Source organism: Lygodium microphyllum, chromosome 9 (genome assembly GCF_053477565.2).
Source record: "Lygodium microphyllum isolate KBCC chromosome 9, Lygodium_microphyllum_v1.1.10, whole genome shotgun sequence".
Taxonomy (NCBI): Eukaryota; Viridiplantae; Streptophyta; class Polypodiopsida; order Schizaeales; family Lygodiaceae; genus Lygodium; species Lygodium microphyllum.
Window position 1 is genome coordinate 106,298,421 of NC_141143.1, and position 26,790 is coordinate 106,325,210.

A 26,790-nucleotide genomic window follows, 5' to 3' on the forward strand; every position below is an offset into this window, starting at 1 on the left:
TTGATTATTTTGTAAACTAATTGTTGATAAACCGATCAATGTTTTTTTACAAAAACCTAATCATGATAGACTAATCCAAACTAATAACTAATTATAGATTAATTTAAACTAAATGGCAGTAATTACGTTAAAGTAATCTATATTAATTAAAACATAGTAAAACGACAAAATATAAAACCATAAGCCAAAAATTATATTGATCAAAGTCTAAGAATTGGTATTTTTTATGTTTGAATTTTTTAAATATTTTTAAATTGGGACTAAACTTATAACTTTGTAAAAGAAAAGCACTAAGGAAAAAGAACACATAAACATGCTATACAAGCAACATGTCAAAGAGCTTGCATAAGTCACTTCATTGTTTTATAATTATAGGGGAATGTGCCATGCCCCTTTCTTTTGAGAAGGTGTGGACCTTTCTTTACTTTCCTTTATTGTCAATGATAACAAAAAGGATAAAAAGTAGAATCTAACCTTATCAAAAACTATGTATATGATGTTTGCAATTGCCTTTGCTAGACTAAAGTTTGCAATGATAAGATCGAAGCAAATGTGCAAACTACATTAATTCTAAGTAAAATAATTATTAGTTTAATGAATGCTAGGAAATAAGAAAAATTACTAATTCATTGATAATTTGACTACTAATTAGACTAAACTAATTAATATACTAATCTAACTACTAATTAATTAATTGTTTGTAACTACTAATTAACTAATTAATCATTTCAACTATGCATTGACTATTAAACCGATTAATTATTTCTAACTAGATGACTGTAATTATTTTACGTTATTACATTAATTATATACTAATCCAAACTAATTAATGATTTTTTACATTATTTAAGCTAAACTACTATTTATTTATTTATTTATTTTTTACTACTAATTAATGTTATTACATCAATTATAAACTAATCTAAACTAATGAAGCTAAACTACTATAGCTAATTAATGTACTAAGCTAAACTAACTCATGTTAATTATTTTTAAAACATGACAGCATGACAAACTAACCTAGTAGAAAAATGACACGGTTATACACAACAGACAACAATCAAAATCGACTGGTAGCACCACTCAACACGGCACTCCGCTTTGGTAGCAACTCAAGCTATCAGATTTGGCAGGACTAGTGAAACAACTTACTCACTTACAGCCAAGGTCACATTATAACTCACTCAAACTGTCAGATTTGGTAGCACTAGTGAAACAACTCACTCGCTCATGGTGAAGGTCATATATTACACAAAGCACTCACAAAAAGCTAACGACAGAGAATGGACGAAAAACTTAAAAGAACACCATTGAAAGACCAATGTGATGCACCATTGAATGACAAAGAATGGACGAAAAGCTTAAAAGAACACCATTGTAAGACCAATGTAATGCACCACCGAAAAATGAATGTTGCGTGCATTTGAAAAAAGCAAAATATATTTGTTATTGTTATTTGTATTATTAAAACAATTATTTAAGTTATTTTTATATCTTATTACTATATTATTTTGATTGTAGATTCAAAAAGCCTTGAACTTCGAGAGGGTTTCTCGAATGTACAACCTTTTCCAAACCTCCCTTTTTTAATTAAACCCTATGCCCTTCCATTTCTCTTACGTGTAATCTCTCATTTTCTCTTTCCCCTCCCCTTTCTAATTAAAAGCCCTTCACCCCCCCACCCCCCCCCCCTCTCTCTCTCTCTCTCTCTCTCTCTCTCACCTTCGTTTTTAAAATTAAAACCCCCTCCCCTCTCTTACGTATAATCTCTCTCTTTCTTTCCCCTCCCCTTTTTTTATTAAATTCCTCCCCTTCCCCCTCTCTCTCCCTCATGTGTAGCGCCTAGGTTCTATGTATTAGTCTCAGTCTTAGTCCGTTTGTCTGTCTCTCTCTTCTTTAATTAAATCAAAAGTTTTTCTATATTTCTCTTTTAATCAATTCAAACTTCTTTTTAAATTAAAACTCTCTTTCTCTCTCTCACAGTTAGGTTAAGCTTTTTAATTTAAAAATTTTAATTAAATATTTTAAAGCTATTTTTAATTTAAAGGGGAGAGAGAGAGAGAGAGAGAGAGAGAGAGAGAGAGAGAGAGAGAGAGAGAAGATGAAAATTTTAAAAAAGAAGAAAAAAGAGAAAAAGACGGGGGGGAAGAGGAAATAAAATAGTCTTTTTAAAATTAAACCTTTTTCTTCTTCCCTCCTCTCTCTCTCTCTCTCTCTCTCTCTCTTACAATTATATAATTTAAATTAAGCTTTGCTTTTGATTAAATATTTTTTGGACAGTTTTTCACACACTTTGAGAGGGAGATAGAAGAAGAAGAAGAAAGAGAAAAAGATGGAGAGAGGGAGGGAAAGAGAAAAGAGAATAATATATTTTAAATTAAACATTTTTGGATATAGTTTTTGACTTAGAGAGAAGACAAAGAGGACATATATAATTTGAGAGAGAGATAAAAAAACGAGAGAGAGAGAGAGAGAGAGAGAGAGAGAGAGAGAGAGAGAGAGAGAGAGAGAGAGAGAGAGAGAGAGAGAGAGAGAGAGAGAGAGAGGAACAAAGAGAAAGAGAATTATAAAGAGGATATATAAAATTTAAGAGAGAGAGAGGAAAAGAAAAAAGGAAAAGAGAGGGAGAGAGAAAGGGAGAAGAAAAGGAGAGAGAAAAGAAGAAGAGAGAATTTAAACACAAGGAGAGAGAACTATAGAAAGAGGAAATATAAAAATAAAAAAAAATTAAAAAGAGAATGAAGAGAGAGAAGAAGAAGAAGAAAAAGAGAGAGGAAAAGAGAAAGAGAGATGGGGGAAAAGAGGAAAGATGAGGAAAAAAAAGGGACAGAGAAAGAGAGAGAATATGAATATAAAGAGAGAGAATTATATATAAGAAAAAGATAAAATTTACATATTTTAAAAGAGATTAAGGGATGGAAAAGAAAGTGGAAGAAGAAGAAGAGAGAGAGAGAAGAAGAAGAGGAAGAAGAGAAAATATAAACAAAGAGAGAGAATAATAGAGAGAGGAAATATAAAATTTAAAAGAGAGTGAGAGAGAAAAAAATTAAAAAGAGAATGAAAAGAGAGGAGAAGAAGAAAACAAAGAGGAGAGGGAAAGGGAATAAAAAGAGAGAGAAAACCAAGAGAGTAAAAAAATAAAAATAAAAAATAGAGAGAGAAAATTAGGCAAGGAATTGAGGGGAGAAGAGAGAGAGGGTGAAGAAAAAAATAAAAAACAAAGAGAAAAAAAAAGAAAAAGAAAAAATGAGAAATCTTTACTATATATTAACGGGAGGTCGGGGGTTGCTGCCACGTGGCAGCCCCAGCCTCCCCACGAAGATGGCAGGGGCAAGTGCCACGATAGCACCTACCCGCCTCGAGCTGCGCACCACGCGCATCGCCTCGACTTGTGCCTCCTCGACTTGCGCCTCGACCTGCTCCCGCCTCGATCATCGACCTGCCCCCGCTGCCCTTCTCGACCCTCCTCCTCGAGCCTTGACCCTCCTCCTCTATATAAGGAGCTTCACGGCTCTACCCAAGGATGAACATAAAGTTCCAGTACGCAATCATGAAAGGAGGCCTAAACGCTATCTATATGGACTGTCCGTTGGAGAACGCGAAGCCGCCGTCGGAGCTCCTGCAGGGGGTGTCGGCGCACAAGGAGAGGAGGAAGGAGAGGCCAAGCGTGGAGGAGCTGAAGAGGGGGCCAGGGATCGTGTATGGGTTCTCGCTGAGCCTGAAACAATGGGGGTGCTTCGAGGTGGAGGGGCTGAAGGAGATAGCCTTCAACGACAGGGCGTACGATCGGCTGGTGATGCGGAACAGGAAGTAGAAGGAGATGCTGAGGGGGCTGGTGTGGACGTATCGATCGACAACGGAGGATGAGCACAAGACAGTGGACGTGATAGTGAAGAAGGGGGAGGGATGCATCGTGTTGTGCTACGGGCCACTGGGGACGGGAAAGACACTGACAGCGGAGACGCTGACGGAGAGCTTGCACCGGCTGCTGTGGGCCATCTCGGCCTTCGAGTTGGGAGGCGAGGCGGGGTAGCTGGAGACGAGCCTGCAGCACGTGCTGAACACGGCGCTGAGGCGGATGGCTATCTGGAGCAGTGCAACGACGGCGTGGATGTGCGGCACAACCTGATGACGGGCGTGTTCCTGCGCCTGATGGAGTACTTTGGGGGGTGCTCTTCCTCACCACCAACCGCATGCGTGCCTTCGACGGCGCCTTCTTGCTGCGCATCTCGCTGTGCATCCGCTACCCGGACCTCGACGACCCGGAGTGCCTCCTCATCTAGCGCTCTCTCCTGGCCCGCGCCGGCCTGCCCGACCAGGCTGCCCAACCCAGCCTGGTGGCCCACAGTTACCCCCTCAATGGCCGGGAGATCCGCAACATCGTGGCCCTGGCGCAAACGTGGGCCCTTAGTCGTCTCGCTGGCTCCAAAGAGCTCCTCTAGGACTTCCTCAGCTTTTAACCTCACCGTCACTCGCATTTCCATGCAACTCCAACAAAGAGTGCGCTCTTTTTCTACACGAGATAGAGAGAAAAGTAGAGAGAGAATTTTCTTAAAATAAAGTCTTCTTTTTTGGAAAGCCGGGCTGAGGCTAGGCGCGGAGCGCCTAGTGAATTGTTAAACGATAGCACAAACAACTTTACTTGCCCGCCTAAAACGTGTGTGAAACGCTAGTTTGTATTTAAAAAAAACCACGAAATTTCTAACGAAAATGTGATAGTGAGCTGCACGTGTAAAAAACAGAGAACCGTGAATCTTAAATAACGCAAATACGTTCAAAAAGTTACAGTTTACAAAACGGCGGCTAGGCCGCGGCTTCCATGATCCATCCATCTCCATGGAAGCATTTGTATCAAACATTATTCGTCTGTGAGCTCCAGCGCGCGTCTGCGAGGCGACGAGAATCATGGTGAGAACTGCTCTGTGCCTCCTCCGTTTTCGGGGCTCGTCTTGCAAGGCTCTACCTAGGTTCTCTCACGCATGCACATCATTCGCAGAGCGGGGTGCGACCTGTAAGCTTCAGAGCTTTCTTTGCTAACGAGGCGCTCTCGCTATCCTTCAATAGAAGCAGAGCTGTGGTCAATGGAACATACCCGGTGCACGTGCCGTGCCCTGCCATAGATGTCTTCTTTTTGCTCAGCAAGCAACCGCCCCAGCGAAGCAGAGTGTTTGATGAAAGACATTATGTGCATATTCGATGCCCTACTATAGAGACTCCTTACCTTAAGCCTCTGCTAATAAGGACACAGCCTCAGGAAAGGTCCATCCTGTTCAGTATGTCATTTTGGACCTGCACTTCCTGCACTTATGTTAACCAAGCCTCCTCGAATAACTGTGACGTCTGCCAACAAGCCCGAAAGCCGGCTGTGCCAACCCCGCGCTCTTCTGTGTTGTCCTCGTCCTCTCAAGATGATCACACCTCCAGATGGGGTTGCAGAGCTTGCACTTTTCTCAATAAGGATATCGACAATGTGTGCGACATCTGTGGCACACCGAGGTCTCGCATCTCTCTTGATGCATTTGCAGAGATCGATGCCTCTCTTGATGAGGAGGAAGGAGTGGGAGGAGGAACCAAGTTTTGGCCCTTAAGATCTTGCTCAGTTATTAAACCAGAGCTCAAAGGCAGTAACGAGAGTCAAGAAGTGGCAGAAAAAGGTGCTAGGTCAGAATCTGCCTCAGTCACTAATACATCGTCTGGGCATAGAAAGCGGAAACAGAGCGAACAGGGCACTGCAAGCATGGAGCCTGATCATGCCAGTGCAGGAGTAATTTCCAATAGTTTGCTTGGACAACTCCATCTTGAGAAGCTAGCAAGGAAGAAACAGTCAGGTATCTGTCATTCTGAGTATCTAGCTGAAGTGTAAGAAAGCCATAGAGCCTAACTGGCAAGAAATTGTAATCACTGAACCTTTTCAATTGATAACTTGCAACACAGCCACTTATTTTTCAATTGCAGCTCTGATAATCTTTATGTATTTATGTGTTTTAACAGATTCTAATGAAGAAAGCCCCTCAATTTGCACATCTTCAATGCCATCTATAGCTACGGATTCCAGCACTTTAGGATCTGAAAATTCATCTATAGTAATTTTGACTTACAATGTCTGGTTTAGAGAGGACCTTGAACTGCTTGCAAGGATGAATGCTATCAGTGCCATTGTGTTGGAGCATAATCCACATTTCATATGTTTTCAGGTATGCACTTTCGTGTGGCCTCTCATCACTGGTTTGTATCTTTAGACTTGTGATTTACTTTGCTGCAAGGCATCGAGTGTTTTAGCATTTAGACAACTACAAAATTGATTATATCCCTTCTTTGAAATTTGTTTACTTTGCAAATAGAGGTTAGCCTTTGTAACTGGTGAATTGTAAATCAATTTTAGATTTTGTTACATTTCCATCTAGTAAGCTCCATTGTAATACTTGTGTCCTTGGATATGATTGTGGGTGTGAATTGGTAGCGTTGTTATCTTGACGAGTATCCTTTAGGGGACTTGTTAGTATTTTCTACTTCCAAAGTTATCCAACTCTTTTTTGTTCCACTGCAGGATGTGAACTTCTAAATGAAAGTCACTGAATGCATTTTTATACGTAAGGTTTTTGGTAAGTGGATTGTCTTTTGAGTATAAGTATTTTTGCACAAAACCTAGATCCAAAGTTACTTTATTTCTTCTTTGTGGTCTTGTCAACCCATTTAAGAATTACAATTGGGGCTAGCATGAATGCAGCCACAGATAGCCTAAAGATCTAAGGGCCCAATGAATAGGGGCCCAATAGACTTGATTAGTGGTGATGATGAAAGGGCGAATAAATTATTGTAGGATTTTGAGGTGATACAAAGTCCCAAAGGGATATCCTTTGGGTACGAAAAACGAGCATGTGGTTTTTAGCAAGTAATATGGTGTAGTAATGTTGAGATAATACGCCTTAAGGCACTTATTGATGCAAACTCTTTAGGGCATTGGATTTTGCTACCCCTCCACCCCTATATATTGTGTGTAATCCAACACTTGTACGTTGAAGTAGGGGCTATCCAATTTGGCCTTTTTATTGTTCTTTAGTGTTTTTATGGAATTGCTAGTTACATTGAATGGGATGCTGGTTATGATGGTCAAGTGGGGCTTATGATATTGGTCACTCAAGTGTGGTATATAATGTTGGTCGCCGTCATGCCTTAAAAGAGACACATTGTCCATTTTGATTGAAATCCACATAGATCCACCTTGCATACATGACATCCAAGCATAAGATAGAAACCTAGATGGATGGACATAAAGTGCACCTTTTAGGCATAAGGGCTTGCCCTCATGCATGGGACCATTGGCACATCAAGCCAATCTCCCATTGCAAGGATAGCTTGTGGCATCGTGATGGGTGTAGGAGATTGCTTGAGGGTCTAGAATCAAAGAGCAATGCGAAGAGTGTCATGTGCCAAGAACCTCCAAGGCCTCCTTGTCTTTCTAAGCTTTGTCTCCACAAGAGAGGTGTATTGTTAGATCCAAAGGATGAATGACAATAGTTGTAATTAAATGATAAATGATGAGACTAGCAATAAACAATGGGTCATTGGCAATAATGTGTTTTAGTTTAGGGTTTGATGCTAGACGCATGCATGGTGTCGTTATAACAAACTTCATATTGTTTTTGCGAGTTGCAAACAAAGTTGCATGCCTGTCTTTGTACCCATTGCTAACTTGTTAAGTTATGAAAAATTAGATCACAGTTAGTTCTTATATAACCCTAAAAACTAAAATTATTATGTTTGATTAAAACCAAAACTTGAGTGTCTTTGGTAGGATAAATGTCCCAAAAAGTTCTATCAATGGACCAAGGGATATGTTGCTTTTAATCTTGCATTTGCCAACTTTCATTGTGAAACCGGCTTGTAGATTTGATCTATAGGGCGTTGAACATAAACTTACAGCACACACACTATTCAATTCAACAAAGAAAATGAATGATACAAAGAACGTGAGAGCTAGAGTTGTAGATGACACTAGATTGGCCCTTAAGGTGAGTGCCTCGTACAGTATTTTTTCAATTTTGAAGATGAACCTTTATACAAACTATTTGTGACCCAACCATGTGATCAACATGGTTGTCACAGACCAACACTCTTTTTGCTAATGATTCCTTGCTTGGCTTGTTGGTGTTATTGTCAAACCGAATTCCCATTGCAAAGAAATCCTTGAATAAAGATAGAGAACTTGAAGTGTACAACATTTGGTAGTTATTATGATATTCACATGGCTATTGACTCATCACTTATTATATTTGGTTAGTTATATCTACCTACAAAATTGGCATAATTATAGTGTTAGTCGATTGGTATAGTCATTAGTTATGCACTGTTTGAGTTAAAACACTTTTCTTTATGTTGTATCTTATTTATACCATGTGTACATTTGTATAGTGTATAGAAGAAGAAAGAAAAAATTAGTAAGTAAACATTTTGGTCTCCATCTCTCTTCTTGTATTCTTGAGTGAGCTTTTCCTTGTATGCATTGTGTGTGTTCGGTGTAATAATTTAAGCAGGTGCTCCCTACCACACGATTCATGACATGGTAGCATAGTTGCATCATTGATTGAGGTTGGTTTTAGAGGTTGAAGTGAAGCAGAAGCAACAAGGATTCGAGCAAGCAAGCAGCATATAAGAAGCTCTCCCATTCTCTCACTTTTTCTCTTGGATAGTGTTTGTTGTGGAGTTAGAAGTAAGACGGAACAAGACTTTCAGATTGTTGTGAGATTTGGTGTACAAATAGAACAATGTATATTAATATTAGGCCCTTCAGGTTTTTCATTGTGTTTTTTGCCTTTTGAGACCATGTCGGCTTTTGTTTAGTTTGGGACATATCGCAATTTTGGTTGTGTGTGACAAGAACAACTACCTATCATAGTGGAAACTTTATTATGGAAACAGCATGCAAATCTTCCGCAATCTTCCACAAGAAGTACACAGCAATAGTGGAAACTTTATTACTAGGAAGTTAGACAAGAACAACTACCTATCATGGAGGTTTTGTGTGACAAACTTCCTTGTTGGGAAAGGCTTGTATGAGTTTGTTTTAGGTGAAGAAAAGAAAATAGAGCCGAGTGTGATTCTCCAACTACGGAAAAATTAAAGGTATGGAAAGAATGGAATACAAGTGTGCAGTCATTGATAATACTATGTTGGGTTATATTAGAAATGTAGAAAGTTCACATTCAACTCGGACCACCTTTGAATATGTGTTTTCAATAAATACAAAGATACGGAATATTCAGCTAAAGTAAAGGATGGATACTTTAAAGAAAGAAACGATATTTGTAAATGAGTATATTTTTAAGGAGAGGAGCATTGCAAATACCCTAGTAGGCTATTAATGCAATACTAGATGATGATGATTTCATTTCATCTACTGTGGGTCACCTTAATAATGAAAAGGTATACAAGTCTTCTATTATTCTTTTGCATATATGGCAGTGGCTCCTAGATTTTGATGAGTTGGTCTCTCATGATTATTAAAGAGATCAACATATAGGGTGAATCATAAGAAAGAAGTGGTGAACCGGTCTAAGCATCCTACTCAAGTTCAGGAAGGGGATGTTTTAAATCCTTTTTACAAGGTCGTGGTATGGGACATGTCGATGTTGACTAGTAAAACATGTTAAATCAACAATTTGGTGATATAGAGGTTTCAAGGACTGTGGTAACTCTAGAGGTAGAGGGAGCTCTAGAGGAAGAGGTAGATGGTAGAATAGAGGTTTTACTCAAGTTTAGGAATAAAGCTTGGCTACATGTTGTTAGCAGAGTATTTGTCAGCTCATGTGTGAGTCTGAGCTTGATCTGGGTTGGGCATTTTTATTAGGTATTTTAGGTATTTTTCTGGTGTGGCATTTTATGCCAGTGGAGCATTTTATGCACCAGTCGACTAGCATTAATGCTTTCGACCAGCATTATTGCTCCCTACTTTTTCAGCCTATTTATACTCAGTGCTCCTCCTCAGTCAGTATCATCATCATTATCATCTTCACCATTTGCAGACTCTGTGGAGAGAGGAGCCAGAGCCAGTGCTAGTGTCCACACAGCCAGTGACTCACTGTTGTATGTGACTGTCTTGTGTTCAGATATATGGATTCCATTTCTCGTGTATACATCTGAGTTCTCATCTGTATCGTGTTCTTTTTTTTCTCTTTTTGTCTTGTGTTTCAGCAGTTTATTTCAGCACATGTTTATGCTTCCATCGCTGCTCCACTTTTGACATGGTATCAGTTTTCAGGATTTGTGTTTCTGTTGTGTTTTCTTGCTGATTTCAGGACTGTCTTCTACCCCTGTTGATCAGACGACTGCTATCACAGCCAGGCGACCTGTTTTGGGGCTGTTTTCAGCCTGCGTTTTTTGCAGTTTTGCCATCGCTTGTTGCCTATGCACCCTCTGCTGCCTGCGTTTTTTATCTGCAGCTGCTGGCGACAATTTTCTACCTGTTTTTCTGCAGTTTACAGCCTGTGTTTTGCTGATTCAGCATCTCTCGTGGCTGGGTGATTGTTACTTCAGGCCGTTTTTGCTGTTTTTGGCAGTTTTTGATTGATTTTTTGACTTTCTGCAGCAAATTTTGTCTTCTATTGATCAGATTTTGGGTTATATTGCATGTGAACTCTCATTTTCTGCAGTCTGTGCTTGTGTTTTGGCTGTGTTTCCTCTCTAAATTCCATCTCTTCTCTACTTCTTTTCTTATCCTCTCCATATGGCTCCTCCGTGCACTTCCATTGATGATAAGTTACATGGACCTGATTATCTCACATGGAGTGCTGTCATGAAAGCTTGGTTTGTGCAGAAGCGGTTATGGTACATCGTCTGTGGAGCTATTGCTCGACCTCTCTGTCCTTTTCCTCTTCTTGAAGACTTTGATGAGGACAACCATGAGGAAGCGGTGCTCACATGGGACTCGGACGATGCCCGTGCTTACTCGGCGTTGCTTCGGTGTATTTCTAAAGTGGTCTTACCGGCGGTTACCTCCTGTAGGACATCTCCTGAAGTATGGCAGAAGTTGCAGTAAATGTACGAGGCACCTTTCACCATGCGGGCAGTCACACTTTATGGCCAGCTTCAGCAGATGAAGTTTGAGCCGAAAGATACTATTCAGTCATTTCTTCTTCGTGTTACGCAGGTACAGGACCAGCTTCGGCACATGCAATCTGCTCTTCCCGAGGCGCATCTTGTCGGGACGGTTCTCTACAAGCTCCCCCGGAGTTTGAAGGAGTGGCCAATGCTTTGCGGGCGCAGACATCATTGACTCCTGTCAGTTTTACACATATGACCTCAATGCTTCTTGAGCATGAGACATCCTTGAGATTACAGGGGCGGCTTCCGGCACATTATGGAGGCGAGGCTTATGTAGCTTTAGAGAGGGGTGACGGGAAGAAGAAGTCGAAGGCCCAGTGTTACCACTGTGGCAAGAAGGGACATTTGCGGAAGGACTGCAAGACGTTAGCGGCTTCCAGGAAGGAGCAGAAGAAGCGGGATGTTGACTCTACCGATGAGTCCTCTCCTTCATCAGACTCCGACTCAGATCGTTCGACCAAGGTGAAGTCCAAGGCGCGAAAGGGATCCTCTTCTCCGGATCGCGGGAAGGGCTTGGTGGCTCCTTCCTCGGCTGCTTTCTAGTGGTGGTGATGAGGTCATCCCTCACGACTCGTGCCAGAGAGGGAGTGTGAGCGGGTGTTCAGATGGGGCAGCCGCGCCTCATCTATACTTTTATATAGGTGCACAGGTTCCAGAGAGGGACGTCCTTGACGCATCGACATCAGTCTAGCGAAATCCAATCTTGGAGTTGGGATTGACATCCAGGTTCATGATGAGCTGGTTATCTGACAGAGAGCGAGAGGCTTTCGTCTGGAGCTCACATGAGGGGACACTTTGGCGGTCTGGCCAAAGGCGGGGAATCCATGGTCACCTATGTTCAGCGGCATTTTTGACAGGATGGTCTTGTATGCTACTGTGAGATATTGGTGATGGACACATAGACATGCTATGATCTTTCTATTTTCAGGTGTTTGGTACGATCAACATCGACATCAGGTTCTCTCCGAGGCACCTTGGTGGTGGCTTGATCACCCACTGCTTGGGTATCCATGGTTCTACTTGGTGGTTCTATGTTGTATAGTTTTTGATCCCTTTTCATTGTACTATTGTATTGTATCAAATCACCCATGATCTGAGAGAGGGTGTTAGCAGAGTATTTGTCAGCTCATGTGTGAGTTTGAGCTTGATCTGGGCTGGGCATTTTTATTAGGTATTTTTCTGGTGTGGCATTTTATGCCAGTGGAGCATTTTATGCGCCAATCGACCAACATTAATGCTGTCCGACCAGCATTATTTCTTCCCACTTTTTCAGCCTATTTATACTCAGTGCTCCTCCTCAGTCAGTATCATCATCATCATCATCTTCACCATCTGCAGACTCTGTGGAGAGAGGAGCCAGAGCCAGTGCTAGTGCCCACACAACCAGTGACTCACTGTTGTATGCGACTGTCTCGTGTTCAGATATATGGATTCCATTTCTCGTGCATACATTTGAGCTCTCATCTGTATCGTGTTCTTTCTTTTCTCTTTTTGTCTTGTGTTTCAGCAGTTTATTTCAGCACATGTTTATGCTTCCATCGCTGCTCCACTTCTGACACATGTTTACTTTGGATGTTGGAATTCTTATTATAAATATTGCTATGAGTTCACCTTGTATTATGGACTTTTTTGTGACATAGATAAGGATGTAGAATGTGTTTGGGTACATAGATGCAGATTGAGCTATTGGTAGTATAGCTGTGTGTGCTGCCACGTGTTATTGCAGCTTGCGTTTTGCAATTTGCAGACACCATATCATCATTCCAATTTGCAATTTGTAGACACTATAGACTACCATATCATCATTCCAGCTTGCGTTGGTTGATTCTTCACTTGATTGGTCTCATTTGACATACTAATTTGGCTACTCGACTCTCCACTGTCAAAGAAGGAATGTAAGAGGGTGGTGAGATGGGGCAGTCGAGCCTCATCTATATAGGTATATAGATGCGTATGTTCTAGAGAGGGATGTCCTTGACATCGATTGAAGTTTGACAAGTTCAAACCTTGGAGCTAGAATTGACATCTAGGTTCATGATGAGTTGGTTATGTGACAAAGAGCGGGCATGGCTCTTAGTCTTGTGCCCACATGAGGGGACACTTTGGCAGTTTGGGAAATCCATGGTTACATATGTTCAAAGGCATAAGAGAGAGGAGTTAGTGCCAGTGCCCACATAGCCAGTGACTCATTGTTGTACACGATTGTCTCGTGTTTGGTATGGATTCCATTTTTCAAGCACATCTTTGAGTTCTCTTCTTTTGTAGTGTCATTTTGTATTTTCCCTTTCTTTCTCTTTTATCTTGTGTTTAATAATTGATTTCAGCACTTGTCTATGCTTCCATTGCTACTTTCTAGTCCAGGTGATGCAGTCATCCCTTGCGACTCTCCAATGCCAGAGAGGAAGTGTGAGAGGGTGGTGTGATGGGATAGCTGAGCCTCATTTAGACAGGTATGTAAGTGCATAGGTTTTCCAGATTGATGTCGCTGATGCATCAACCGAAGTTTGGCATGCTCAAACCCTAGAGTTGGGATTGACATCCAAGTTCATGATGAGATGGTTATGTGATAGAGAGCGGGCATGGCTCTTAGTCTTGTCATGCGGGGACACTTTGGCGGTCTCGGGGAATCCATGGTCACATATTTTCAGAGGCATTTTTGACAAGACGGTCTTGTATGCTACTATGAGACATTGATGACGAACACAGAGACATGCTATGATTCTTTTCTATTTTCAGAAGTCGGTATGATTGACATTGACATTAGGTTCTCTTTGATGTACCTTCGTGGTGGCTTGATCACCCACTGCTTGGGTATCTATGGTTCTACTGTAATGGTTCTATGCTGTATGGACTATGCCGAGTCATTATCCCTATATCATTTTATTGTAGCAGATCACCCATGATTTGAGCGAGGGTGTTAGCAAGATTGTTAGCTTATGTGCAAGTTTGTGCTTGCTTGTTAGGACTGGGCATATTATCATTATTTAAGGCATTATTATAGTGATTTACTTGTGGCATTTTATGCTAGTTGGCCATCGGTTGTTGTATTTAGCATATTTATTGCCTGTTTATAGTGGGGCTTTTTCTTCTCCTCAGTTATCATCATCATTCATTAGGTGGACTTTCCATTGGAGAGATGAGCCGATGTCAGTGTCCATGCAACCAATGACTCATTGTTGTTCGCGATTGTCTCGTGTTTAGTATATGGATTTCATTTTTCGAGCACGTCTTCGAGTTCTCTTCTTTTGCAGTGTTCTTCTGTGTTTTCCCTTTCTTTCTCTTCTGTCTTGTGTTCAGTAGTTTATTTTAGTACTTGTCTATGTTTCCATAGCTACACCACTTCTGATATGGTTTGTGTTTGCCATCTATAAACAAGTTTTTCTTTACAAAGGCAAGTAAAATCTTTTTAGGTTTTTATCAGATTCTTTGTGTGCTTTAAGGTATCGGAAGATGCATTTCATTGCCTCCCAATGTGCTTTGCCAAGATTTGACGTGAACTTGCTCACAACTCCCATTGCATGAGCAATGTCAGGTCTAGTGGCAACCATAGCATACATGAGTGACCCACGAGCTGAAGCATAAGAAACACCCTTTATAGAGCTAGCTACCTTATCATCTTTTGGGCAATTTGCTTTGCTAAGCTTGAAGTATGGTGGTAAAGGAATACCAAGTGGCCTAGCATCTGCCATAGAAAAATAATCAAGTACTTTGCTGACATACTTTTCTTGTGAGAGAAATAAGAGCTATTGCTCTCTATCTCTCATCACATGTCCAAAATGAGTTTAGTTGCATATGCCCAAAATGACTTTAGCTGCACCTAAGTTCTTCATGGAAAAGGCTGAATTCAGTGGTTTTTTCAGTGGCATTAACTTGGATGTTATGCTTACTAGTAATAAGCATATCATCCACATAAAGCACAAGTATTATAAGGCTTTCATCATTAGTCTTCTTTATATATAAGCAGTGATCTGCATTGCTTCTTTTAAACTCATGTGAGAGCATGAATTCATTAAATTTTTTATACTATTGTCTAGGAGCTTGTTTTAAACCATAAAAGCTTCTCTTAAGCCTACACACTAAATGCTCCTTCCCTGGCATAACAAAGCCCTTTGGCTATTTCATGTACAACTCTTCTTCTAAATCACCATGTATGAATGTAGTTCTAACATCCATCTGATCAAGTTCAAGATCCATAGATGCTACGATAGCAAACAATACCCTTAGAGGAAATTTTGACAACAGGTGAGAAGACTTCGTGAAAGTCAATCCCCCCTTTTTGTGTATAACCCTTAGCCACAAGCTTGGCTTTGTATTTGGGTTTGCCATCCATACACTTGATTTTATAGACCCATTTGTTAGGAATAGCTTTCCTATCTCTGGGCAATGGAACCAAATGCCAAGTATCATTATGATACAAAGATTTCATTTCTTCTTGCATAGCTAGCTTCCATTTTTTCTTTAACTCACATGATAATGCCTCTTTGTATGCATCTGCGAGTAAAATGTAGTCCAAAGAGGGATCAAATCTTTGTATAGGTCTCTTGACACATGTAGATCTTCTCACCCAATTATTTGTGTTATCTAGCAATGAATCTATATCCAAAGGAATGTCAATTTTCTCATTATTTGGCTGCTGAATTGCATTTTCAAGTTGTTGTAATTCATTTTCAGCGTGTTGATTTTGTTGCCCAAGCTTATTTTCAGCATCCCTTTGTTGCCCATTGTCATCTGGCTCAATAATGATATGCTAATTATCAAAACCAACATCAAATGGAGCTGAATTTTCAGTGGTTGATGGCAATCGAGGTGACTGATCATGTTGAAATTTTACTCTCTTTTTGTCTAAATCACTAGATGTGGCATTTTTCAGCAACTTTGACTCATTAAATACCACATCTCGATTGCGTAGTACATTTTTTATGCTTGGAACCCAAACTCTATAACCCATTTCACCTTCTTTTCCATATCCCATGAAGATGTCTTTGTGGGATTTCATGTCAAGTTTGGTTCTACTATCAACAGGTACATGTACATAGCAATGGCAGCTAAAGACCCTTAAGTGGTCATATGAAGTAGGTTTGCTAGACCAAACCTCTTCAAGGATACGGCTTTCAAGTGCACGATGTGGAGATTGGTTGCATATATGCATCGTGGTTTTAAGTATCATAAGATATCTTTATTCATTTCTAGCTTCATCCTAGGGGTCACTAAGTCCCTTATAGTTTTATCCCTTATTTCAACCTCTCCCCAAAACGATTGCGGGAGATTAGCTATGGATAGCATGCATTGAATCTTCTCATACAAAGTGCGATTCATTCGCTCAGCCACACCATTAGATGACGGATTATAAGGAGCTATAAGCTCCCATTTAATCCCATTGACATCACAAAACTTACTGAATTCTTTAGATATATACTCATCCCCAATGTCCGTTCTTATGCATTTTAATTTTAAACCCTATTGAGTACTAACAGATGCATAAAACCTTTTAAAGGTGTCCAATGTCTCACTTTTTTGCTTAAGCAAGTAAACCCATAGCTTTTTAGGATGGTCATCAATAAAAGACACAAAATAACGAAAACTACTATGAGTTTTTATTGGCATGGTACATACATTAGAACGGACTAAATCCAAAATACATGCCTTCTTAGAGGCTCCATGAGAGTATGAACTCTTTATATGTTTTTTCAAAACACAGTCATCACAAAAGTTAATCTTTGAGTTTTTCACATTAATTTGCTTGTAAACCCTTTTGGCTCATGTGTCCAAGACAATTGTGCCATAACTCCATGTGTGATTACACTTCTGCAAACTACAATAAACTTTCCAAGAAGTGCCTTGTAGTGAAGATAATATAGAGTTCCCTTTTTATCACCTCTAGTAACTAGCACGGATCTTTTTTATATCTTTTACATTTCACCACCAAAGGTAGTAAAGTAACCCTTGCTGTCTAATTGCCCAACAAAAAGCAAGCTCTTCTTAATGCCATGTACATACCTAACATCATGAAGAATCAATTCTTGACCATTTTCAACAGCCAAGTGTGTGGTGCCTACTCGTGCAATATCACATGCATGGTTATTCCCTAGGTAAACTTTCCCAAGGTTACTTTTTGCATAAGAAAAAAAACACTCCAAAGATGGAGTTACATGAAATGAAGCACCATTGTTAACAATCCACGATTGTGACAAACCATCATGAGTAGATAACAAGACATCTATCACATTCCTTTTAGTAAATAAATATCTTCCACTGTCATAGCATGTGGATTTGAAGATGCAACCAGCAAATCAACATCTTTATTTTCTTCTATCTCAACAACAACATTAGATGCCACATTTGCCTTCTCTGTTTCCTTAGGGTAGAGCTGCCATCCTTCTCATTTTTTTTGCCTTTTGCATTAGCTTGCTTATTGCGTTCTTGCTCCTTTTTATAGTACCTGCAATTGGGCTTTTTATGCCCTTTGCGTCCACACTGATAGGAAGTGACATCTTGTTGTTTTTCCTTGCTTTTGTTGTGACAGGTCGCTTGATGTGTAGCAGCAGTCATGTAGGTTGGGAAGCCATCGAAAGAGGTTGCTAATGGATGAAATCAGTAGGAAGAGTGATGATTTGCAAGAGAAGATAAATTGAGTGATGTGGACAGCCTCTTATTTATAGATGTGGATTCTCCCAAAATTAGGGTTTTGACTTATGGGACATTGAAACTTTGGTAATGTTTGAGTTTTGGGGCAGTTTTAATGAGCTAATGAATATTTAATGTGTAATGCATCTTTTTTAGCTTAATACCTAGGATGGGATGAGAGTCAGTCTCTACTCTCTTTTTTATATTTGGAAGGTCCCACCCCAAAGCAACCATGGCATTGATCCAAGGATGTCCATGTTATTTACTAAGATTATAGAGACTATGTATATTTTTGTTTAGCCAAGACAATAGAGACGATGGATATCTTTGAAGTTTGCTTAGATAGCCCTATTTAAAGGGTTTTAATGATTTAAATTTATTTAAAAAAAAGGCTTTTAATGACACTAGAAGGTGGGAGGATTGTTAGTCCATATTTTGAGTATTGAATACCATGGTGAGCCATAGTTGACAAATTGTTCATATGGAGGAAGTGCTATACTGAAAGTTTGAGACGATAGGTTTTGGCTCCCTTTTAGTGCTTCCTCTGCTAGAGGTAGTTCAGCTATGTGAATGGATCTTTGTATCTGAGAGGCAGGATATATTGGAGTTACATTTAGCCTCATTTGTAGCTGACTTCAGCGTTTATCTCTTAGCTAATAGATGCTATGTCTAGACTGTTGCAGCATGCATATAGTGAGTTTCATTAGAAGTGTCAAAATGACTAAGTGATGAGAGAGACAACAGGGTTTGCAAGGGAAAACACAGAGTGCTCATGCAGTAGGTGCCACTTGTACAATGTCCCTCGTGGGGAAACTATTCACTTGCCCAAGCGCCCTAGTATAAAGATGATGAAATCATGCAATGCATATAGTCGGGAGATTGGATGAGCTGTAGAACCCGAAACTCAATGTCGGGAGAGAAGCTACTAGCTTCGTGACTCCATGCTGGAAGGAATACAAAGGCCTAGCCACCAAGTCGTTGTTGAAGACCCAAGGGTCCCGATCAATGTAGATCCTCTAGATCATGGGTATGAATAGAGGAAAGCTCAAAGGGGAGCCACCCCATGAAAGTGAAAGGTGGTGGTGTGTGAAGAACTTCATGGCACATAGGGTCCCTTTTTGAATCGAAAGGAGTAGAAGTAGGAGACCCTGTCTAAAGCTGAAGAAATGGAAGCCCCCTTTGAGGGCGAAGTAAGAAAATCCCCCTTTGAATCCCAGTTTGAGAGAAAGGGAATCCAACCACTCATGGCTCATGGATTGTGAAGCATTTGATGACGAAGGAAGTGTCGCCGGTCGTGCCGAAGAAGGTATCTAGGACTTGGAAGAGGAAGTCGGAAAGCACCTAGGAGAGTGGAGTGTGTAGGAGATGTGGGCTGTGGAAGCCAGTGTACTTGGAAGTGGGTGGGGGAAACCTCCGCACAGTGGGGTGGTCTCCAGGAGGGCTTATCGCCTCATAAGGTCTTAGAGCCTCCGTGTGCTCGAAAGGACTTAGTACGCGTCGATTTTGGCTTAGTGCCTTGAGCATAATACTTCGATAGGTAGTGTAAAACGATCTTTGTGGCCCAGAAAGGAGAGGTGGCACGAGGAGTATTTGGTGGAAAACACATATACTCTGGGGGGTTGGGGAGCAAAGGTCGAAGTCGACTATCTTCGGTGGGATGACTGTTCGTGCTATAGTAGTAGCACCCAGTAGAAGGGCAATCTGTCGGTGGAGTCGCCATGGTACTGGGGTGGCAAACTGGAGAAGGGAGGGTGGGAGGGAGAAAAAGGATATCTCCCATTTCAGAGTTGAAATGATAGAGAAATCAAATGTTGATGCCGAACTTGCCACTGGTCTTTGTTTTCTTTGATGAGGAGGATCTTTGTGGCTTTCTGAGCACCTTCGGCCTTGATACCATATCAAAATGACTAAGTGACCAGAGAGACAGTAGGGTTTGTGAGGGAAAACACAATGTGTACGGCAAACACTGTGAGAGAAAAGTAACACAGAAGATGATGAAAGATGAATCATGTTGATGAAGTGAATCTGATACAAGGGTGCTGTAGCAGAAAGGAAGCCTTGGAGTGTAGGAAAATTGCCGAAGAAGCCTCTGAGTCTGCAAACACAGGATGAGGAGGTGTCGCTTGGAGCAGGGAGACTGTCGTTGAAGGCTGAGGAGCCTCTGAGTTTGCAAACGCAAGGATGAAGAGTGGTACCTACGAGCAGGGAGACAGCTGATGAGGCCTCTGTTTGCAAACGCAAGCTTGATGAGGTGACGCCAACTGTTGGAGTCACGTCACAAGGGTGGGAAGCCGCTAGGAACCAAACACAAGGTGCAACTCCCTCTGATGAAGGTGACGCTTGTTGGAGAGAGACGCTAGATGGTAAGGAACCTCCTTTGTAGCCAAATACAAGGTGGAGCCGCCAGAAGGGTGGAGGATGACACCAGATAGGGTGGATGCTGATGCCAAGAGAGGGTGGACTCCAAACGCAAGGTGTAGGAGCACAAAGATGCTGTTGCTAACAACGGAGGATGGACGCCAGTTGAAGAGGAGCACACTGCCATCATAAATGCAGCCAACTGAAGATGAAGGCTGGCACCAGGAGAGTGTGGAGATGGTGGTAGGAGAGGAGAGAGAGATGATAGAAGAGAGAGAGTGTCAGAAGATTGATGAAGAGAGAGTGGGAGTGACGGACTGAAGGATCAGCCGTAAGGAATGAATGACAAGGTGGCTTATAAATAGGCACAGTCAGTCTAGGGTGGTGCCCCTTTTTGGGGCTGCAAACCCTAAACGCAAACCGCAGAAACACAGCAACGCAAACTGCGGGTGAAGGGTTTCCCAACAAGTCCTTCACTTGCCAAAGTAAGGCACAATTTCTTGTGGGATCACGTGCGGCTAGAGAGTAGGCCAATTTTCTTGATCATGGGTAGCTGTGGAAAACCTTGAAATGCTGTCTTGGCAACATAACAGAAATTGCCACACTTATACAAACATGTTAGCATGAGAAAACAGAATTTGTGCATGGACAAGTACTTGTACTATAGGCTGTAAGGATGCATAGATATAAGCCTTATCTTTAGGTATGTTGACAAGAGACTTGTCACAGACATGCAATCTTTGACCCCATGTGAGGCTGTTCACTCACATCACACAAGCTCATGCAGTTTGAGCTCACCCTTTAGGAATATATACAAGTTGGATTGCTGAGCTTGCATCCTATCAATAAGAACTTGTATAAAGTAGATTTTATTAATGCCTCAGATATCCTAGGCAGAGTCAGTTGGCTCTCTTTTTGATCAATTGACCTTAGTGATGTGGGATGGGTTTTGGGGACTGGGAAGGTATAGAGATGGGAGGGGACTGGTACAGAAAGCTAGAAGATGGCCGTCCCATGTTGATGTACTGTATGGTTGGAGAAGTCTTCTGTCTATAGCATTTCTGTTATCCTGTGCTCTCTTTGTGGGTTCTCTTATTTGTTCCTTTGATATAATGAGATTTGATTCTTATTGGAAGATAGATCATTAGTTTTCTGATAAATCTCTGATGCATTATTTGATATTTTCACATACTCTTTTTATGTCCACCTTGAGTGCTGGGTTTGATTAGCCAAGCCTTACATACACTAATCTCAGTTGTTGACAGGAAGTTACCCCTAATATTTACAACATATTTCAACGCTCAGTGTGGTGGGACCGCTACAAGTGTTCTGTAACACCAGCTCTAGCAGCAAAAAGAGCTTACTTCTGCATCCAGGTAAGTTAAAGGTTGTATATTTTACAATACGAGAAGTCATCTTTCTCTGTAAATTTGGTGTGAGCTTCAGTAACTCATGTTAGATCTAAATAACTTGGGCGCTAGATTCTTGACACAAATACATTTCAGATTTGATACTTTACACTTGGACATAAGTTAGTCTTGGACTGTTATTGGCATGGTACAACATAGATAATTTACAAGCAGTCATCTTTCTATTATTGGCATAGTGGAGATACTTGGTAGACTATTTTTGGCATGGTTGAGTAGTCATGTTTCTAACTAGTGTATTCACAGTATGGACTGCTTGTAAGTTATCTATGTTGTACTCTCTCGTTATTCTTGGTAGACTATCATAGTGGAGAAGCATAAGAAGAAGAAAGGTTAGGGTTTTTAGCTTCTCATCTTGTGTGCATTCTCTGTGTGTTGTGTATCTTGCAAGAGTTCAAGCTTCCTCTCTTTGTCCCCCTACTTTTTACTTGGGCTAATATTTAAGAACTATTTAGCATCACACACACACACACACACACACACACACACACACACACACACACACACATATAGTCCTTCCCCCTCCATCTGTTGACTTCCCAATATAATGTTACTTGGGTTTATTGACTACTTAACATCAACTACTAGAAAATTACTATTACGCCATCTTACTTACAACTTAAGCTTATCGTTTTCCTCCTTTAACCCTGTATCAACTCTCACTTTTGCCAATTTTTCACATATCCTTCATTGAAGTCACCCACTCTAATTTTACCTTCTCCAAATCTAAGCATCATCTCACTACATTTTCCTAAATCTAAATCGTATCCCCTGCCATAACAATTTGCTTATCCTCTTGACACTGAAGACCTATTATTGGAAGCTACATATTGCAATTTAACTGAACGAAGGCCATTGTTGCAGCTGAGCAGGATGCCAAATGTAACTTTTCACAGGAACCCTTTTCGCAATACGGTTATGGGTAGAGAACTCTGTGTTGCCAAAGTGGAATTAGCTGGAAGGAAACAACTGGTTGTTGCAACGACACATCTTGAAAGTCCCTGCCCTGCGCCACCGACATGGGACCAAATGTTCAGTCCTGAACGTGTGTCTCAGGCAGTAGAATCGTTTAATGTCCTGAAAGTGAATGCAAATGTTGTTTTCGGTGGGGATATGAATTGGGATGATAAGCTGGATGGTAAGCCACCCCTTCCAGAAGGCTGGTGTGATGCCTGGATTAACCTTCGGCAAGGAGAGGTACTTGAAAACATTAACATTGATAGTCCATTCACCATTTATGAAGTCTTGGTTTTCCTGCAGTCTCCATTTATCACTTACTGAAAGTCTGGTTTCATACTTATTCATTTATCATTTACTGAAAGTCTGGTCTCATACCAATTCTTTATTTTGTGCTTTATTTGTCATTCATGGGAAGTTTTCATGCTGATTCTCTTCTGTGTGATCCAGGAGGGTATTACATATGATAGTAAAGGGAATCCAATGCTCACTGGTAGTCGCTTAAGAAAGCGGTTAGACAGATTGTTTTGTCAGCTTCAAGACTTCAGGCTTGGGAGTATTGAAATGGTTGGGACAAAGCCCATTCCTGGGGTCACCTTTGAGAAGGAAACGAAGGTGAAGAAACAGCCCCAAAAAGTGACATTGCCAGTTCTACCAAGTGATCATTTTGGATTACTGCTAAAGATATACTCTGGTTAATGTCACGTGGGGACCTTGACAGTGAAGATCTGTTGCCCTATGTTCCAAGCAATCATCCAGTAAGCATTCTGTGAAGGGGTTTGTTGCCAGAAATCGTGCTTGTTTATAGCACCAGAAAATTACCACAACTCACATACGTCAAAGATCTGGAATGATCCTTTTGGGTGTTTCTGTCTATAAATGTGAATAGTCCTTGAATATCTTGAACTATCCATGCATTATATATATTAATATGGAATGAATGATCCTTGAGGTTTTCTGTCTATAAATGCTCCATCCCACAATGGTATTGCAATGTCCCAGGTCTTAGCAGCGAGCTTCAGCTTGCAGCCTTTGGATAGTTTAGTACAGAGGGAGAATTGAGAAATTGCCAGGAATGCGATAGTATAAGGATAGATGTACATGCATCTTCAAACCATGACAGTGTCAAGGCTAGACCTAACAAAAGTTGTCCTTAGTCAACTCATGGAGTTTGAAAGTACTCAGGGTTTGTTTTGGGTCCAGTGTCCACAAAAAATGTAACATCTGTCGCTCCTGTTTGAGTGATTGTCATATGCATGAACATGTGAGAAGTACAGAATTCAGTTTTATTGTGAATGGAGGCCCTGGCTATGGTTGGTTTTCACAGGAACCATTTTCCTAGTATGGTAAGTGCATGCAACACTAGGAAGTTACTTGCAGAGGGTCTGGACCCTTGTGCTTTGAGGGGCTATATGTTGAGTGGTAGAAGCAAATCAATGTGAGGATTTTTCATTAATGTAGCTATCTTTGATATAGATGTTGAATTTGTGTGCAATTATTAATTTCTTCAAGTCCCTAATCATTGAAGTTGCATGCTTAGAAGTAGGTGATCTCTGTCATTTCTCAAAGGTCCCAAATGCCAGGTGGGAAAAACAATTCTGGATTTGTTTTGGTCACCTAAGGCCATGAATTTGTTTTTCAATAGTTGATGCATGTTCCTTTTTGTTATAACTTGTATTTTGGGAGGGGTAAAGTTGCAAGGACTTCTTTAATCACAAGTGTTTTTAGGTTGGGAATAAGTTTGAACCTAAGTGTAACTCATCTTCTGAAAAGCAACTAAGAGAGTGAGCGTGAACAATAAGTAAAGCAAATTCTATGGTTGTTCTTGTTTTCCTCTATACACATGGGACGAGCCTCTATCACCACATTAAGGCATCACTCTATTCTATGCATTGCACTACAAGGCTCCATGGTCTGCTTCCTCGCATCTATGCCAGATGGGTTGGGATGCATTGATACACCATTGATTGCACATGTTGGCATACTTCCTTTGAGTCTCTCAATTCTATCAATTTTTTAACCCGGTGTAAGATATGGGTTCTTTTTAAATTTACTCGGAGTAATGTAAGCTATGGGGCAATCACTTGATTTATTATTCTTTTATGAGTAATTGTTGAGCTAGGTGGTATATTCTTTGTCCTTGAAAAACTAGTTGCCACATGCCGTTGCCTCCATGTTTAAATGCACTATTTAGGCCACGTCAACAACCCATAATGCCTTGTCAAGGTGATTAAAAGGCTAGTATGACACATCAATAGCTAAGTACAAATGCAGTTATTTTTTAATCTATTAATTGTTATTTTAAAATTTTAAATAAATAGGGCTTATATATGTGTGTGTGACTCCTAGGCTGCAGTGTTGCTGGCTCTATAGAGTCTCCAGGAGAGAGAGAGAGATGCAGCATCACAGCCTACAAGCTACAGAGAATCCTGGACAGAAAGAGAGAGTGTGTGTGTGTGTCATAAGTCTGTAATGAATATTGGTTAAGTGCACTGCGGAGGTTGCAATTTTGTATCTTGAAGGATGAAATTCTATATCTTCATGAACATGAGGCCAACAAGCTGTAGGCCGACAAGTCTGTGACCTATCCATCCATCCTCTCTCTCACTCTCTCTCATGTCTATCATGACGAGGGGCAACTTGCGGCTATATCAAGCGATCTGAAGAGACTCAGTTGTAGCACATTAGCTTGGGCCTTGTATGGAGAGAGAGAGAGAGAGAGAGAGAGAGAAGCATTGTAGGCTACAATGCATATTGAATTCCATGACTCATGAGTCCTCTCTATCTCTGTCTAGTTTATGTGTCCAATGTCAATTTGTAGATTAGTGTCAGTTTGTGGCATAACTGCTTCAATGACTAGTATTATAAGAATGCTTCAAGCAATGCAGTGCTTTTGCTCCAGAAAATAAGGTAGTCATGGTGATTGGTAAACAAGGAGACCTTAGATTGCAAAGAAAGAAAAGGATTTGACTCTAAACAATTTAATCATTAGATTTTTGAAAGAAAGAAAGGATCCATCACCTTACTTACATATGTACGGCGAGGTCACATCCAACACTAAAGTACTTGAAAGTTCAAAACTTCATCACCATTGAGCAAAGCGATCTTTTAGGTTCTCTTTCCTTTCTTATTTAGCATGCTTATATGTTGCACCACTTTAGGTAATATCTTGTACGATTAAGTATTTACCATTTTCTTTAGTTCTCTTTTCTTTTACACATTGTATGGATAATAAATTTTAACTAATGTATATTCATTATGGTTTATTTTTATAGGTTTTGTTTCTTGAAGCAAGCATTTGCTCATTTTATGCTTTATTGATGCTTATGGGACAAGTTTTCAATGTTCAGATGATGTATTGATACTCGAGAAAGACTTTTGGATGATTAAAACTTGTTTAGCTAAGTTCTTGAAGCGTTCTTTGCTGTAATGCTATGTGGGTAGCAAGTATTCATGATTAAGGCTTGTGCATTGAATGCCTACGCATGCTTTGGGATATTACATTTATGTAGTGATGCTTGACGTTGGTTATTATGCTCAGATATGCTTATGCTAAGCTCAAGGCTTTGATTTTGGGCTCTAATGGTTGCATATTTGCAGTGGCTACTTGCTTTGGTTACGAGCTTGAAGGCTTGTCATAGGTGTATGCTCCCTGATGCATTGCTTTATGCCATTGAGCATCTGAATGCTATGAGACATGTCTATTTAACTTTAGTTTGTTTGACTCGTGGACATTGTGGTTTTCTTTCGTGGGAGCATTTTGATATTTTATTTGTAGAGCTTGGACTCTTGAGTCAGTGGGAGACTTTAGCTTGCCTATGTATATAGGTTCATTTGGTTATGGTCTATACTGTGTATGTAGATAATGATGATTGTGGGTTGATCTAGCCTTGGCTTGTACCTATGATACTTCCTCCTATCAGAGGGTTTGTCAACTAGGATGAGTTCTTGGTTAAGTATTTGAGCTTCACTATTTATATGTGGTGAGTAAGTTGCAAATTGGTGGATCTTTGTTGCTTTTGGGAGATCTCATATTCACACTTAGCTTATGTATATGCTAGTCTTTTGTTTGGAAATGCATCTATGTGAAATTTTTATTTTGAGTAGTCCTTTGAGAGTAGACACTTGTTATATGTACTCTATGACATCTATTTTTGTGGACAAGTATATCTTGCTTTATATCTCGCATTTTACTTTTGGTTTTGAGCCGATTTTAGGGCTATTTTAATGGTATTATAGCAGTTTGTTTACTCTATGCTTTGCAATTATCATGGTATTTGCTACTAGGGATTGTGCCATCTTTGACATAGACTAGTTGTATGGT

General features: G+C 40.4%; 1 protein-coding gene and 1 pseudogene across 1 annotated transcript; both read left to right on the forward strand.

The window, feature by feature from the left end:
- Positions 1–3,676: 3,676 nt before the first annotated feature.
- Positions 3,677–4,442, forward strand: LOC148031394 (uncharacterized; annotated as a pseudogene).
- A 351-nt stretch (positions 4,443–4,793) lies between these two features.
- On the forward strand, positions 4,794–23,434 carry LOC148031395 (endonuclease/exonuclease/phosphatase family protein). Its single transcript, XM_087684919.1, has 6 exons — positions 4,794–4,908; positions 4,997–5,828; positions 5,992–6,194; positions 21,348–21,458; positions 22,374–22,706; positions 22,917–23,434. Exons 1-6 carry the CDS (start codon positions 4,906–4,908, stop codon positions 23,163–23,165), a joined length of 1,731 nt encoding a protein of 576 aa, XP_087541045.1. The 5' UTR covers positions 4,794–4,905; the 3' UTR covers positions 23,166–23,434.
- The last annotated feature ends 3,356 nt before the right edge of the window (positions 23,435–26,790 follow it).